Source organism: Chiloscyllium plagiosum, unplaced genomic scaffold (genome assembly GCF_037043375.1).
Source record: "Chiloscyllium plagiosum isolate Xiang-an unplaced genomic scaffold, Cpla_swu_hap1 HiC_scaffold_9, whole genome shotgun sequence".
Lineage (NCBI taxonomy): Eukaryota > Metazoa > Chordata > Chondrichthyes > Orectolobiformes > Hemiscylliidae > Chiloscyllium > Chiloscyllium plagiosum.
This window is the reverse complement of record NW_028270147.1, coordinates 77632429-77645674: the sequence shown is the minus strand read 5'-3', so window position 1 is coordinate 77645674 and position 13246 is coordinate 77632429. Positions and strand designations below refer to the sequence as shown.

Below are 13246 nucleotides of genomic sequence, written 5' to 3'. Positions count from 1 at the left end.
AGCCAGCGATGCCCACACACCATAAGTGAATAAAAGCATCTTATTGGTGTGGCTGCTGACAGACCAGCTATTTGAGCCACCAGACGACCATTTCCATGTATCAGGAGTGCCTATCACATGGGCAGACGGCCAGATACAATTTTGGTACATTTCCAGTAGATTCCCAGAGAAGGGAAGCCCCTCCTTTAATGGGCATCTCATGGTCCACAGAGAAGCCCACCCATGGCCCAGACTACCTGCTCCCAAAGTATCACTCCCATAACAACCTCATCTTGTGGTTCTCCCAAATCCCAAATCCTGATCATTAACTTCAGATGAATGGTCAATGATCTGCAACATTAACTTTCTGATTTGCTGCGAGTTTTTTTCCAACACTTATTTTTATGTCAGATTTCTAGCATTATCGGTATTTTGCAATTGTAGACTCCAAGCTTGAATCAGGAGAACTAAGTTAATAAATTACACAGACTCTCTAACGCCTTTGTGAAATGATGGTTGATCAGCAATGAAACGGTTTGTGAGCAACACCAGAATTAGTGGTGGAGGTAAAGCTGATCCACCAATCACTTTGTCATTTACTTCTCCTAACACATGGTCCTCTGGTGGCTCAAATAGCTGGTCTGTCAGCAGCCACACTAATAAGATGCTTTTATTCACTTATGGTGTGTGGGATATTCCTTCGAGTTGCTCACTAACTCAGAGCTCCCGAGAGTGTGCATTTCCATGCCTGTGTGCACTGTAACAAATGCCTCTTGAAAGATTGGGCAATGGGTTCAGCAGATAAGAGAAACATTACAGGTGAAAACAGCAGCATTGCTTGTGATGGGGGTGCTGGAGGAATAAACATCAATGGGCCATATTTCACTATTCTTTCTCTCTTGGTAAAAAATAAGCATTAATATTTGACTATATACAGTGTAATATATAACCTTACAAAAATCACCAAACAGCATTGTTTTATTTACACCGATGCACCATTTCTGTATACAGCCTCTGTTCCTGCTATTATCTCTTCCATTCCCATCCATAACATCAGCAGTGTACCTTGAGGTCATCTTGTTTTATGTGATGAGCCATTGAATTACTTGTTTGTTTTTATATAGTTTGATTCACATTAACACCAGCCTGCAGCTGGTATTAACCACAACCAAAGATGGAGAAAATAAGAACATTTTCTACCAAATTCCTATCATCATATTTAGAGAGAACGATTACAAGTGAGCAATGGCTTAGCTCTAGGGACACTTCTGTGGATGAAACAAAAGGAAAACAAATACTGATACCAATACAGTTTGAAAAAAACAAATGTAGTGTGCAATATTAGCTTCAATGTCTAAGTGATAGCTTTTGATAATTACATTGTCAGAAAGTTATCCCCAATAACATACTGGTGAGAAGTTGGGAATGTTTTCTGTGACATCAGTGAAATGTATTGCTCGTCTCCAGCCATTTGAATAATGGGTGGACAGCAGCAACATGGACAATTGCAGGAGAATTTAAAAGAATACAGAATTGTATTAATGTTAAAAAGTTTAAGAAAAGCAGCTTCAATGTTTCAAGACTCGAAACAAATATTTTGATGGCAGTATTTTACAAGATAGCAATGCCCCTTCCCAATAGGTGTTTTGGGTCATGGTGGGGGGGACCTGAAAATCTCATTTGTGGGTAACCACTTTCTCATCCATAGAGTCTTCACAAGAATAATGCATCCTAAGATTTGTCACAGTCTCTGTATCTAGACAGCGGTGTGCTATTTTCTTCTGCCTCATTGAATTTAGGCAAGGCATTAGTGGGCGTTCCATTTCACCTCTATTTGGGGGCCACTAAGTGGTGACTTCCATGAAGAACTATTGGTTCCCAAGGTCAGTTCAAACTGGTCGCAGATGCTCAGGAATCTGTGCATTGACAGCAGCAACCCTCAATGCAATGGCCATAACATTCAAATACCCACTCTTCACAAATGAATCAAATACTGATCCATATATCTTAACTTTTATCCTCTTCAAATCAGCTCTTATTTCTAATCTGTGTGTATGCATTACAAATTTTTCTCACATTTACTCATGAACAAACTCTCCCCTCCTGTTAATTCAAGAAAGATGGACTCATTTTCAAAAAAGTTCTTTGGATCTAGGAGAAAGATACCCTTAAGGAAAGGATCCTTTTCAAGTTGATCTTGTTGCAACCACAGAGGGTGTGAGCGAACAAGGAAGTGGAATAGTTATTCGGGAGCCAAACAGTTTAGGATATCATCCCTGGAACTATTATGAACTCGGGAGCCTTGCCTGAAGTCTGATCATAACAAGACTGAAACTTATGTCACCAGCTAGACAGCTATTTATTCTATCACACCTTTCAAATTGTGTTAGTTTAGTGGACTATCACCAAGCACAAGAATCATCGCTACTTATAGAGTGTTAGCGCATTAACTTTACTCTATGAATGGAGTTAGACCTAGCTGTACATCAATGGACTGAAAACCTCTTCATATCACATGTGTCACTAGTTAGTGGTCTTAATAAATAGCCATATGATATATACTCAGCCTTGCACTTGAAAAACTGCCACCTAAGGGCCCTCTTGTGGTGCCGAAGTAGTAGTTTAGATCAGGGTGTTGCTGGAAAAGCACAGCAGGTCAGGCAGCATCCGAGGAGCAGGAAAATCGACGTTTCAGGCAAAAGCCCTTCATCAGGAATAGAGGCAGGAAGCCTCCAGGGTGGAGAGATAAATGGGGGGGGGGGGGGGGGGGGGGGAAGGTAGCAAAGAGTACAATAGGTGAATGGGGGTGGGGGTGGAGGTGATAAGTCAGATGGGAGGGTGGAGCGGATAGGTGGGAAGGGAGATTGGCAAGTAGGACAGATCATGAGGACAGTGCTAAGCTGGAAGGTTGAAACTGAGGTAAGGTGGGGGGGGGGGGGGAAAGGAGGAAACTGGTGAAGTCCACATTGATGCACTGGGGTTGAAGTTTTCCGAACGCCTCATCTTCCGCCTCGGAACACTTCAACCCCAGTGCTTCAATGTGGACTTCACCAGTTTCCTCATTTCCCCTTCCCCCCCCTCCTTACCTCAGTTCCAACCTTCCAGCTCATCACTGTCCTCATGACCTGTCCTACCTGCCAATCTCCCTTCCCACCTATCCGCTCCACCCTCCCATCTGACTTATTACCTCCAACCCACCCCCATTCACCTATTGTACTCTTTGCTACCTTCTCCCCAGCAACCCCCCATTTATCTCTCCACTCTGGAGGCTTCCTGCCTCTATTCCTGATGAAGGGCTTTTGCCCGAAATGTCAATTTTCCTGCTCCTCGGCTGCTGCCTGACCTGTAGTCCTTTTCCAGCACCACTCTGATCTAAACTCTGGTTTCTAGCATCTGCAGTCCTCATTTTTGCCATGCAGAAGTAGTATCCCCACCCTTGAAAGGAGAGACTTGGGTTCAGGTTCCACCTACTCCAGAGGTGGGAAATTACATCTCTGAACAGGTTGATTAGGAAAATATGTTAAATTTTAAAACAAAAAGAAAAACTGCTGCCTGGCAAAGGTGCTGCACCATCTTACATTATTGAAAGTAAGGAGAAGATTTGACACACAAACCAAGGTTCTTATGACTTGTGTAAAGCAGCAATGGATGGACACTGTGCAAATATTCGATCTAGCAATGGCAGCAAAAATATGGTCAGAAGTCACACAGCACCAGGCTATAATCTCACAGTTTTAATTGAATTCACATGCTTTCTGAGCACTGCTCCTTCATCAGGTGAAGTCTCCTGAAGTCTCCTTCAAATCATAGCTAGCAAAAATGATCATGTAAACATGTGTTGCAGTGGACCAGAAGATAGGTGTGTGTGTGTGTGTATATACGTGTCTGTCAAAGACACATTTACTTTCACAGCAGTGGGTAGGATTATCTCTGTGGAAATTGCTACATCAAACCAGTTCTAAGGGAGACAATATAATGCCCTGACAATCACCCATGTAGCATACACTGAAAAGGCAAGTAACCTTGGACACGTCACTGGTTAGGTCCATCATGAATTAAAATTTGGGTCTCAGATCACAAGAAAGCCAACGTCAGAAACCTGAAGTGCAAGTGTATTTATTTATTCGCTTAGTTGCACTACTCTTCCTCCTGCGAAAGCTTCAGTCCCTTTGGAAAGTCCATGAGAATGGCAATGCTGAGTGCTACAGTTGTAAAAAGAAAGAAGCGGTCATCAATAAAACTGCTGAGCTCAACTTTAAAATGCAGCAGCAAGAAAGATATGGTCCAAAAGATACCATCAGAATGAATGATCCAAGAACATTTCAAAATTATGTTATCTGTTACTTTTCCCTTTTAAGAATCGAAGTGCAAAGAAACAGCAAGAGGCTTTGAACTCTCCTTTCGAATGGTGAACTGGTGTAGAGTGAGCAGAGCAAAAGTTAAATTTGGGATTGCTCAGATGATTAATTTACAAGCTGTCCAGTTCATTCAGAATTTGGATGATTTAGATCATAAGACCGTAAGATACAAGAGCAGCCCATGGAGTCTAATCCACCACTCGATCATGGCTGATGTATTTCTCAACCCCATTTTCCTACCTTCTCCTTGAAACCTTTGATTCCCTTACTAATCAAGAACCTATCTATCTCTATCTTAAAGACACTCAATGACTTAGCCTCCACAGTTCTCTGCAGCAATGAGTTCCACAGATTCACCACCCTCTGGATGAAGAAATTCCTCCTTATCTCAATTCCAAAGGATCATTTCTTCACTCTGAGGCTGTGCACTCGGGTCCTAGTCTCTCCTAACAGTGAAACATCTTCGCCAAGTCCACTCTATCCAGGCCTCGTAGTATTCCATAAGTTTCAATGAGATCCTCCCCCATCCTTCTAGACTCCATTGAGTACAGACACACAATCCTCAATTGCTCCTCATATGACAAGCCCTTCATGCCCAGGATCATTCTTGTAAGCCTCTTCAGGATCCCCTCCAATGCCAGCAGGTCCTTCCTTAGATACGGGGTCCAAAACTACTCTCAACATTTCAAATGCAGTCTGACCAGAACCTTACATAGCCTCAGCAATATATCCCTGCTCTTGCATTTGCCTGCCTAGCTCCCATCTGAACCTGCATGTTAGTCTTAAGAGAACTCGGAACAGGACTTCTAAGTATGCTTCAGATTTCTGAGGCTTTTTCTCACCTCTATTCTTCCTGCCAAATTATATAAATTCACACTTTCCTTTATTGTATTCCATCTCCAACTTCTTTGCCCACTCTCCTAACCTGTCCAATTCCTTTCGCAACCTCCCTGCTTCCTCAACATTCCCTGTCTCTTGACTTATCTTTGTGTCACCTGCAAACCAGCAACAATGCCTTCAGTTCTTTCATCCATATCATTTATGTATAATGTAAATAGTTGTGGTCCCAACACAGATCCCTAAAAATGCTACTAGTCACTAGTGGCCATCCTGAAAAAAAATCCTTTATTCCTACTATCTGCTTTCGGGTAGTCAGCTAATCCTCTTTTCCCGTCCCTTGCCCCTAACGCTATGCACGTTTGTTCAGCAGTCTCCCATGTGAACACCATGTCAAAGGCCTCTTGGAAATCTAAATAGATCAAGTTCATTGGCTCTCCTTTGTCTAACTTGCTCATTATCTCCTCCAAGAATTCTAACCAATTTGTCAGTCATGCTGACTCAGCCCTATTTTACTACGCACTTCCAAATAATGCACAATTTCATCTTTAATAATGGATTCTAAAATCTTAAAAACGATCAAAGTCAATCTAAGTGGCATATAATTTCCTATCTTTTGCCTCCCTCCCTTCTTAAACAGGGGAGTTATCTTGGCCATTTTCCAGTCTACTGGGACCCTTCCTGACTCCAGTGATTTCTGAAAGATCACCATCCAAGCCTCTGCAATCACCTCAGCTGTCTCCTTCAGAACTCTGGGCATAGCCCATCTGATCCAGGCCATGTTCTATTGTTACAAGAATATAATGCATCTTCATAATCTCCTTTATAAGTTCAATACCAGAATAAACAGCAAATTAGATAACTTAAAAACACAAGGCTAACATCTAAACTGAATTCAACCTGCCACAACAATAGCTCTTCAACTTTACACATTTGCAACTACGACAGTTTGTGTGCAACATGGATCAGATCCCTCACTTTTCCATTAGTGCAACTAGTTACATATTGTAAAATCAACCAACTCAAAATCAGAAAAAATTTGAAAGCAAGCCATACAATTCTTATTAAGCATGCAAAAAAGCAACTGATGATCCAATTTTATTTGCTGAAGAAACAATCCAGTTAGACATTCTATTTTAATTGAACAAATCATTTTAGGAATTTAAGAAACAAACAATGCATTAATTTTGCATCAACATGAATGCCCTATCAACATGTTTATGTCAATATCTGCAACTACATTTGTAATCCAAGCGTCCTCTATAAACACATCCATCAGTGGTTGAGTTGCATCAGCACCAATGGTAACAAGGAAGTGGTTGTAGCTTAATATTCATCCCAGTCTCTGTAATCATATTACTTTGGAGGCATGACAACCTATAATAAAAATCTAAGGGATAGAATGCCTGTTTTAAAAGTGGGACAGAGTTGTATTTGCATGACCTGATCCAATTAGTCCGTGCCAATTTTGTTTCCTCTGAAACTTCACTTGGTCCCAGAACCCTCACCTCCAGTACTACAGAACTTAAACCAGTCTCTTATGTGGTTTAAGATCTTGAAACTTACTGTTGGACTAAATAACTTATAACAGTCAAAGACATCTTACCTCAATAGCCATATGTCACCATATCTTCTGGCCATCAGCAAATGATTTGATTTATTTATCGTGAAGTGTATTTTATTACAAAATAAACAGTGAAAAGTGTTGTACAGTGTTACCACTCTTCTTAAAACACAGAAGAAAGCCAAACACATCAAATGTAAAGGCAGAAAGATGAAGAAATAAAGAAAAAAAGTGTTAAATGCTCCACCATGGGCCATGGGCCTGGTGGCCAGGCATGAGTCTCCTTCGCTGTGCTGCTGCTAGAATTGAAGTCAACATAGGACCTGATCGTGTGTACCCTAGAACTCTGTGGGAAGCTAGAGAAGTCAGTGCTAGGCTCTTGCTGAGATATTTGTATCATTGATAGTCACAGGTAAGGTGCCGGAAGACGGAAGGTTGGCTAACGTGGTGCCACTGTTTAAGAAGGGTGGTATGGACAAGCCAGGGAACTACAAACCAGTGAGCCTGACGTCAGTGATGGGCAAGTTGTTGGAGGGAATCCTGAGGGACAGGATGTACATGTATTTGGAAAGGCAAGGACTGATTAGGGGTAGTCAACATGGCTTTGTGCGTGGGAAATCTAATCTCACAAACTTGATTGAGTTTTTTGAAGAAGTAACAAAGAGGATTGATGATGGCAGAGCAGTAGATGTGATCTATATGGACTTCAGTAAGGCGTTCGGCAAGGTTGCCCATGGGAGACTGACTAGCAAGGTTAGATCTCAGGGAATACAGGGAGAACTAGCCATTTGGATACAGAACTGGCTCGAAGGTAGAAGACAGAGGGTGGTGGTGCAGGGTTGTTTTTTGGCGCCATCTTGCCTCCACCAATGCCCTTGCCACTATGAGTCCTCGCTGGACCACACCAATGCAGACACTGCCGAAGCCACTGGGTACCGTACCCACCAAAACTGGACTCCACCACCTTCATGAGTCTGTTTTGGGCCCACCTCGCTGATGCAGCCATCGCTGATGCTGCCGGGACTCATACAGGACCCAAATGCGCCTTGGCTGCCATGAATCTGCACCAGACACCAGTGCCACCAGCTGTCGCCATAGCAGTAGCCATGAGTCAGCGCTCAGACCGCATTAACAATGCAGAAGTGCCAGGAACCCAAACTCTGACACCACCATCACGAGTCCACACTGCTGGGCCTACTCATTGCCATGGCTCAGCTTTTCTACAAAAGAGACAAGTTAAAGAAAAGAGAGAAGATAAAGAGGAAAAGAAACAAAAAGAAAAGTAGATGGAGTGGACATGTAGATGGAAAAGTAGATGGAGCCCCAGGCTCAGAAAGCCTACTCCAACACTATCTTATCTGAAGGGATGGGATTTGCTCGTCAACTCAAATAATCAACACACCTTACTTGAACCATAGAAATAAAAGTAATCAAATATGTGTTTTATTTAATACAATGCTCAAAAAGCTGATAATGACCATGAAAAACAACAAAATCCATTTTAATGCTGCTATTCACAAACAACTGAGTGCTGCTATCTTGTCAACTCTTCACGCAGCCATGTTGTTTTACAGGCAATTTTAAAATTTTTTTACATAAATATTAGTCAAGTGTGTAATAAAAATAACAGTAATTGATTAAATGCATACAAAGGCCTTTTTTTCACCTTAGATACTGCGAATAACAACTTTTTTTTTAAACCATTCTACTGACAGCCTTTGGAGTATAGTCTAAGGCAATCTTCACTTGCTACCTGCACACATTAACTGGTTTGACTTTTGATTTTTTTTCTGGCATGGACAATTCCAGAATCCATTCTTGCAATAAATAAATGAACTCAAGAAGTTGCATCTGAATATTTATTTCAGCAGCAATAAAGTTGGGTCTGAGCGCTGAATAACAAAGATGTGATGTCAGAGAATTTAGAATTAAATTGATAATATGATACCAAAAGATTAAAACCTGCAGCAAAATTAATTGTGGACGGTTACCAGCACATGAAGACAATTCTTCTCTGTTGCGATTGAAGACAATTAGAGATAGCTGCAAATGCTGTTCTCACGGTTTCCAAAATGATATCCCAAAAATTGTTTTCAGGCTACATCTTCTGTACAGTTATTAAATAGACAATAAATCATGGCAGCAGACTCTGCGTGTTAATGAATGACTTCAAGAAGAGGAGTAGGATGCAGGTCTACTGAAGGTTCAGAACTGCAGTACTTTAATCAGATCCTTTTATCTACTCTTTTTGGGAGGCAGCGCAACAGACCGAGATTTAAATTTCTCAAGGCTATTCTTCCAATGTTACTGCACTAGTGAATTAGTAATAGATGCGATAACGTTCGGTTATCTTTACAAGAGCGCATACAAAACAATCACATCTACAGATTAATTTCCACGTAAGGCAAGAAAGAAATGACAAACATCGCTCAGTCAGAATTCTGTTATCAACCGTATTATGAATCTAAATGTTTCCATTTAGGCCTGTTTAACTAGACAAGGTCTACACTCGGGCATTGTTTGACAATATTTCAGCAAAGAAACAAACTTTCCAATGCGCGTAACAAGTTGTATTTATATTAAAATTGCGTATCTTTCTTTGCATCCAAGACACCTGTCAGTCAAATGTCGATTAAAAGAAAATCACCAACCGGACCTACCTGTCATCTGCCTGCCAACCTTGATCTCCAAGGAGCAAATCACGAAATCTGTACCTTGGAGGAAGAGGAGGCACTTCGTTTTCCAGGTCCACCATTCTTTCCAGCTATGCAGTGTACCTATGTCAGACGAAATATATATATATATATTACACGAATATACACGCACAAATTTCCCATTTGTTATCTCAAGGGATCACTTTGTAAGAAAGGCACACACACACACAGAGTAAGGTTCACTTTAGTTGTCTATGGAAGCCTGACATACACAACTCTGCGAGCTGCTGCTCGCTCCGGCTCATCGCGCTAAAAGGGAAAGTGCTGAGCGCGCGGCAGCGACCAGCAACCCCGGGGCACTCTGATATAGAACGCCACCCGGAGCTCGTGTCTCCTCGGGGCAGTCAGGGATAGAACTCTACCCGGAGCTCGTGTCTCCCTCGGGGCAGTCAGGGGTAGAACTCTACCCGGAGCTCGTGTCTCCCTCGGGGCAGTCAGGGGTAGAACTCTACCCGGAGCTCGTGTCTCCCTCGGGGTGCATTCAGGGATAGAACGCTGCCCGGAGCTCCTGCATCCCCCGGACTGAACGCTGCCCGGAGCTCGTGCATCTCGCTGGGTCAGTCAGGGGCTGAACACTTGCCCAGAGCTCGTGTCTCCTGAAGCAAAATGAGAATCTGTCCGCACCTGTGTCCATTGCAGGCGCCACCACCGCCCCTGCCTGAAACTATGGGATTTGTCTCCCTAGCTGAGGGAAAATCCCTCCCTCGGGTTGTTTACTGGCTGACTTCGTGCACGCGCAATCCCCAGATCGAGGGAATATCCTTTCATGTGGAGTCGTGTGATTTATAGTGGGTGAGGGATGTCCTTGTTCAACGGTGATTGTCCAATAGCATAGAGCACACGAAGCAACATACAACACACGAAAAGGATTCCCCCACCGTCTGCCTAGCGTGGGAAATACCTTCCCGGGGGCGGTAATGTTTCCCAGCAGATTGTATTTATAGTTAAGTATTTTGAAAACGGATCGAAGGTTCGCTGTGCTTTTTTTAAAAAAAAAAATTTTCAGGGAGTCGACGGGCGCTCATTGTCCACCCCCAACTGCCCTTGGGAAGGTGGTGGATTTTCATTTCAAAACAATAAAGAAACTCCTGTCATCGGTCCAAATGAGGATTTTAACGCACGTTGAGCTGTTGATTTTCCAGGTCTCCTGCCCCTAACCCTCGAACTGGTGGAGATCGCTAATTTCAGAGGTGCCCCTGGAAAATAAAGCATGGTAAACTGTTGCAAGTTACCCTGTAGATAACACACTCTACAACTGCAAAATGCTTACTGTTGGTGGAGCAAGTCAATATCCAACAACAACTTGCATTTGTATAGTACATACAAGGCAGTAAAATGTCCAAAGATGCTTCACAGGAGTGTTATCAAACAAAATTTAGTACTGTGTCACTTAAAACTAGGGACTTGTTCAAACAGGTTTGAAAAGAGCTTATGAGGTAGCAAGACATAATAATTTAAGGAGAGAATTGGTTTAGGGAAAGAATTCCAGGGGTTAGGTCGGGGCAGAATTTGCTTCAGCAAAACTAATGTCAATGGAAACTGGAAGAAAACTGTCTACTGGTTGGAGTCATGACTAACACAAGTAAGGTGTTTGTGATTTTTGGACAGCTTTAGGCCACTTCTGCAGGAGTTCCCCACGGTAATGTCCTTGGCCCAGCCATCTTCAGCTACTTCATCAATGACCTTCCCTCTGAATGATCATAAGGTCAGAAATGGGATGGTTCACTGATAATTGCCCAATGTTTGGCAGTATTCATGACTCTTCAGATACTGAATTAGTCCATATCTAAATTCAATAATATCTGGGTCTGAGCTGACAAGTGGCAAGTAACATTTGTGCCACACAAATGCTAGGCAATGTCCAACTCCATCAAGAGGGAATCCAATCATTATTTTGTGGCATTCAATAGCATTACTATCATTGAGCACCCACCCATGCCCCACCCACGCAAAATAAAACTTCCTGGGAAACAAGAGTGTCACAGGTTCTGTTTACTCTGAGAGCTGGTTAAAAAAAATAAAACTTCCTGGGGCCAACCCTTAACCAGAAAATAAACTAGCTAAGTCATATAAATATTGTGGTTACATAAGAATATCAGAGGCTTGGAATCTTGCAGTGAGTAACTCATCTCCTGATTCATCAAAGCCTGTCTGCCATCTACAGGGCACAAGGCAGGAGAATGATGGAATACTTCCCTCTTCCCTGGATGAGTGTGGCTCTAACAAACTCATGACGCTTGACACCATCCAGGACAAAGCATCCTGGTTGACTGGCACCCCTATTAACATTCAACATTCACTCACTTCACCAACGATGCACAGCATTGTAGTGTGTACTATCTACAAGATGCAATGCAGTAACTCACCAAGGTTCCTGCAATGCCACCTTCTAAGCCCCAGACCTATTTTCTAGGAGAAGAGAAGTCAATGCATGGAAATACCAACAGCTGCAAGTTCCTTTCCAAGTCACTCACCATTCTATCTTGGAACTTTACTGTTATTCCTTCATTTTCAATGAGATCATGTTTTCCCTTACAGTTCTGTACCTGCACCCCAGGGACTGCAACAGCTCATGAAGGCAGTTCACCCACCACCTGTGCAAAGGCAATCATAGATGTGAAATAAATGGTAGTCTAATCAGCAACACAGTGGTTAACACTGCTGCCTCACAGCACCAGGGACCTTGCTTTGATTCCAGCCTTGGGTGACTGTCTGTGTGGAGTTTGTACAGTCTCCCTGTGTCAGCGTGGGTTTACTCCAGGCGCTTCATTTTCCACCCCAGTCCAAACATGCGCAAGTTAGGTGGATTGGCCTCCTGAATTACCTATAGTGTTCAGGGATGTGCGTTAGTCATGGGAAATGCAGGGCTATAGGGATAGAGTAGGAGGATGGGTCTGGGTCTGGGTGGGAAGGCCATAGGAGGGTTAGTGTGGACTTTTTGGGCCGAATAGCCTGTTTCCACACTGTGGAGTTTCTATTCTATTCTAACATCCACATCCCAAGAGTGAACTTTAAAAATACCATCTAAGCTATTGAATATTTCAAGCGTATTCTTTTTCTATTAACTCTGCCGCTGAATGAGAGCGGAGAAGATTTTTTTCAGAAGTTTGTTAACTTCATACCTGAAAAGCTAATGGATTTCAATGAAACTTGGTACACAGATGGAGTGCAGAGTAGTGAAGAATTGATGCATTTCTTTTTGGCAAAAACACTGATCCCAATCCCTGAAATGTTTTCTTGAGGATCTGTCAACAGTGGGAGATAGGGCAGATTGACATTATTTTGTTAAGAATACTGTGTGTTGTTTTATTTGTAATGTTGATTGTCTTAAATTGGTATGGATTGTCTCAACTTCTCTATCTTCTAAATCTGCAAGATTGTGGAGGCCACCTGGTGCTGAGGCTCACTCTGCAAAGTGAGACCACTGTTTTCCTCTGTCGTTGCCCAAATTGCAAGCATGCAATGGAGGTGGAAAAGGCTCCTACCGGAGCCAGAGTGGCCAGAGTAAACGTATCATTTGCGAGGGAGGAGTCTCCTCCTCTGTGCAATGTGAGATCCCTCAAAGTGTCCAACAACCTGCCCATCGCTCCTGTGTCTGAAAGTGAAGTTGTTCATTGCCAACACCAAAGGATCCTCTCCTGAGTTGGGTGTCTGCTCCTCCAATTGTCAGTGCAGGGGGGCCCCTCTTTCTTGGCCAGCTGCAGGGATGCGCTCACCAGCATGTGCTTCTGCTTATGATACCCACCGAGTGTCTGAGCTAGTGGAGGGGTGCAGGAGTCAGCCTCGCCAGTATA

General features: G+C 42.8%; 1 protein-coding gene across 3 annotated transcripts in view; it reads right to left on the bottom strand.

The window, feature by feature from the left end:
• Nucleotides 1–10197, bottom strand: part of kcnt2a (potassium channel, subfamily T, member 2a) — a 712068-nt gene extending 701871 nt beyond the window's left edge. For 2 of the 3 annotated variants that reach the window (XM_087990852.1, XM_087990853.1), the window contains exons 1-2: nt 10077–10197; nt 9399–9515 (exon numbers count right to left, since the gene is read on the bottom strand). In XM_087990852.1, the coding sequence (XP_087846978.1) occupies nt 9399–9493 (95 nt within the window). In that variant the 5' untranslated portion in view covers nt 9494–9515; nt 10077–10197. Of the gene's footprint in view, nt 1–9398; nt 9516–10076 lie in introns of those variants that run through there. The other variant, XM_087990854.1, reaches the window with a different exon arrangement.
• Nucleotides 10198–13246: the final 3049 nt, after the last annotated feature.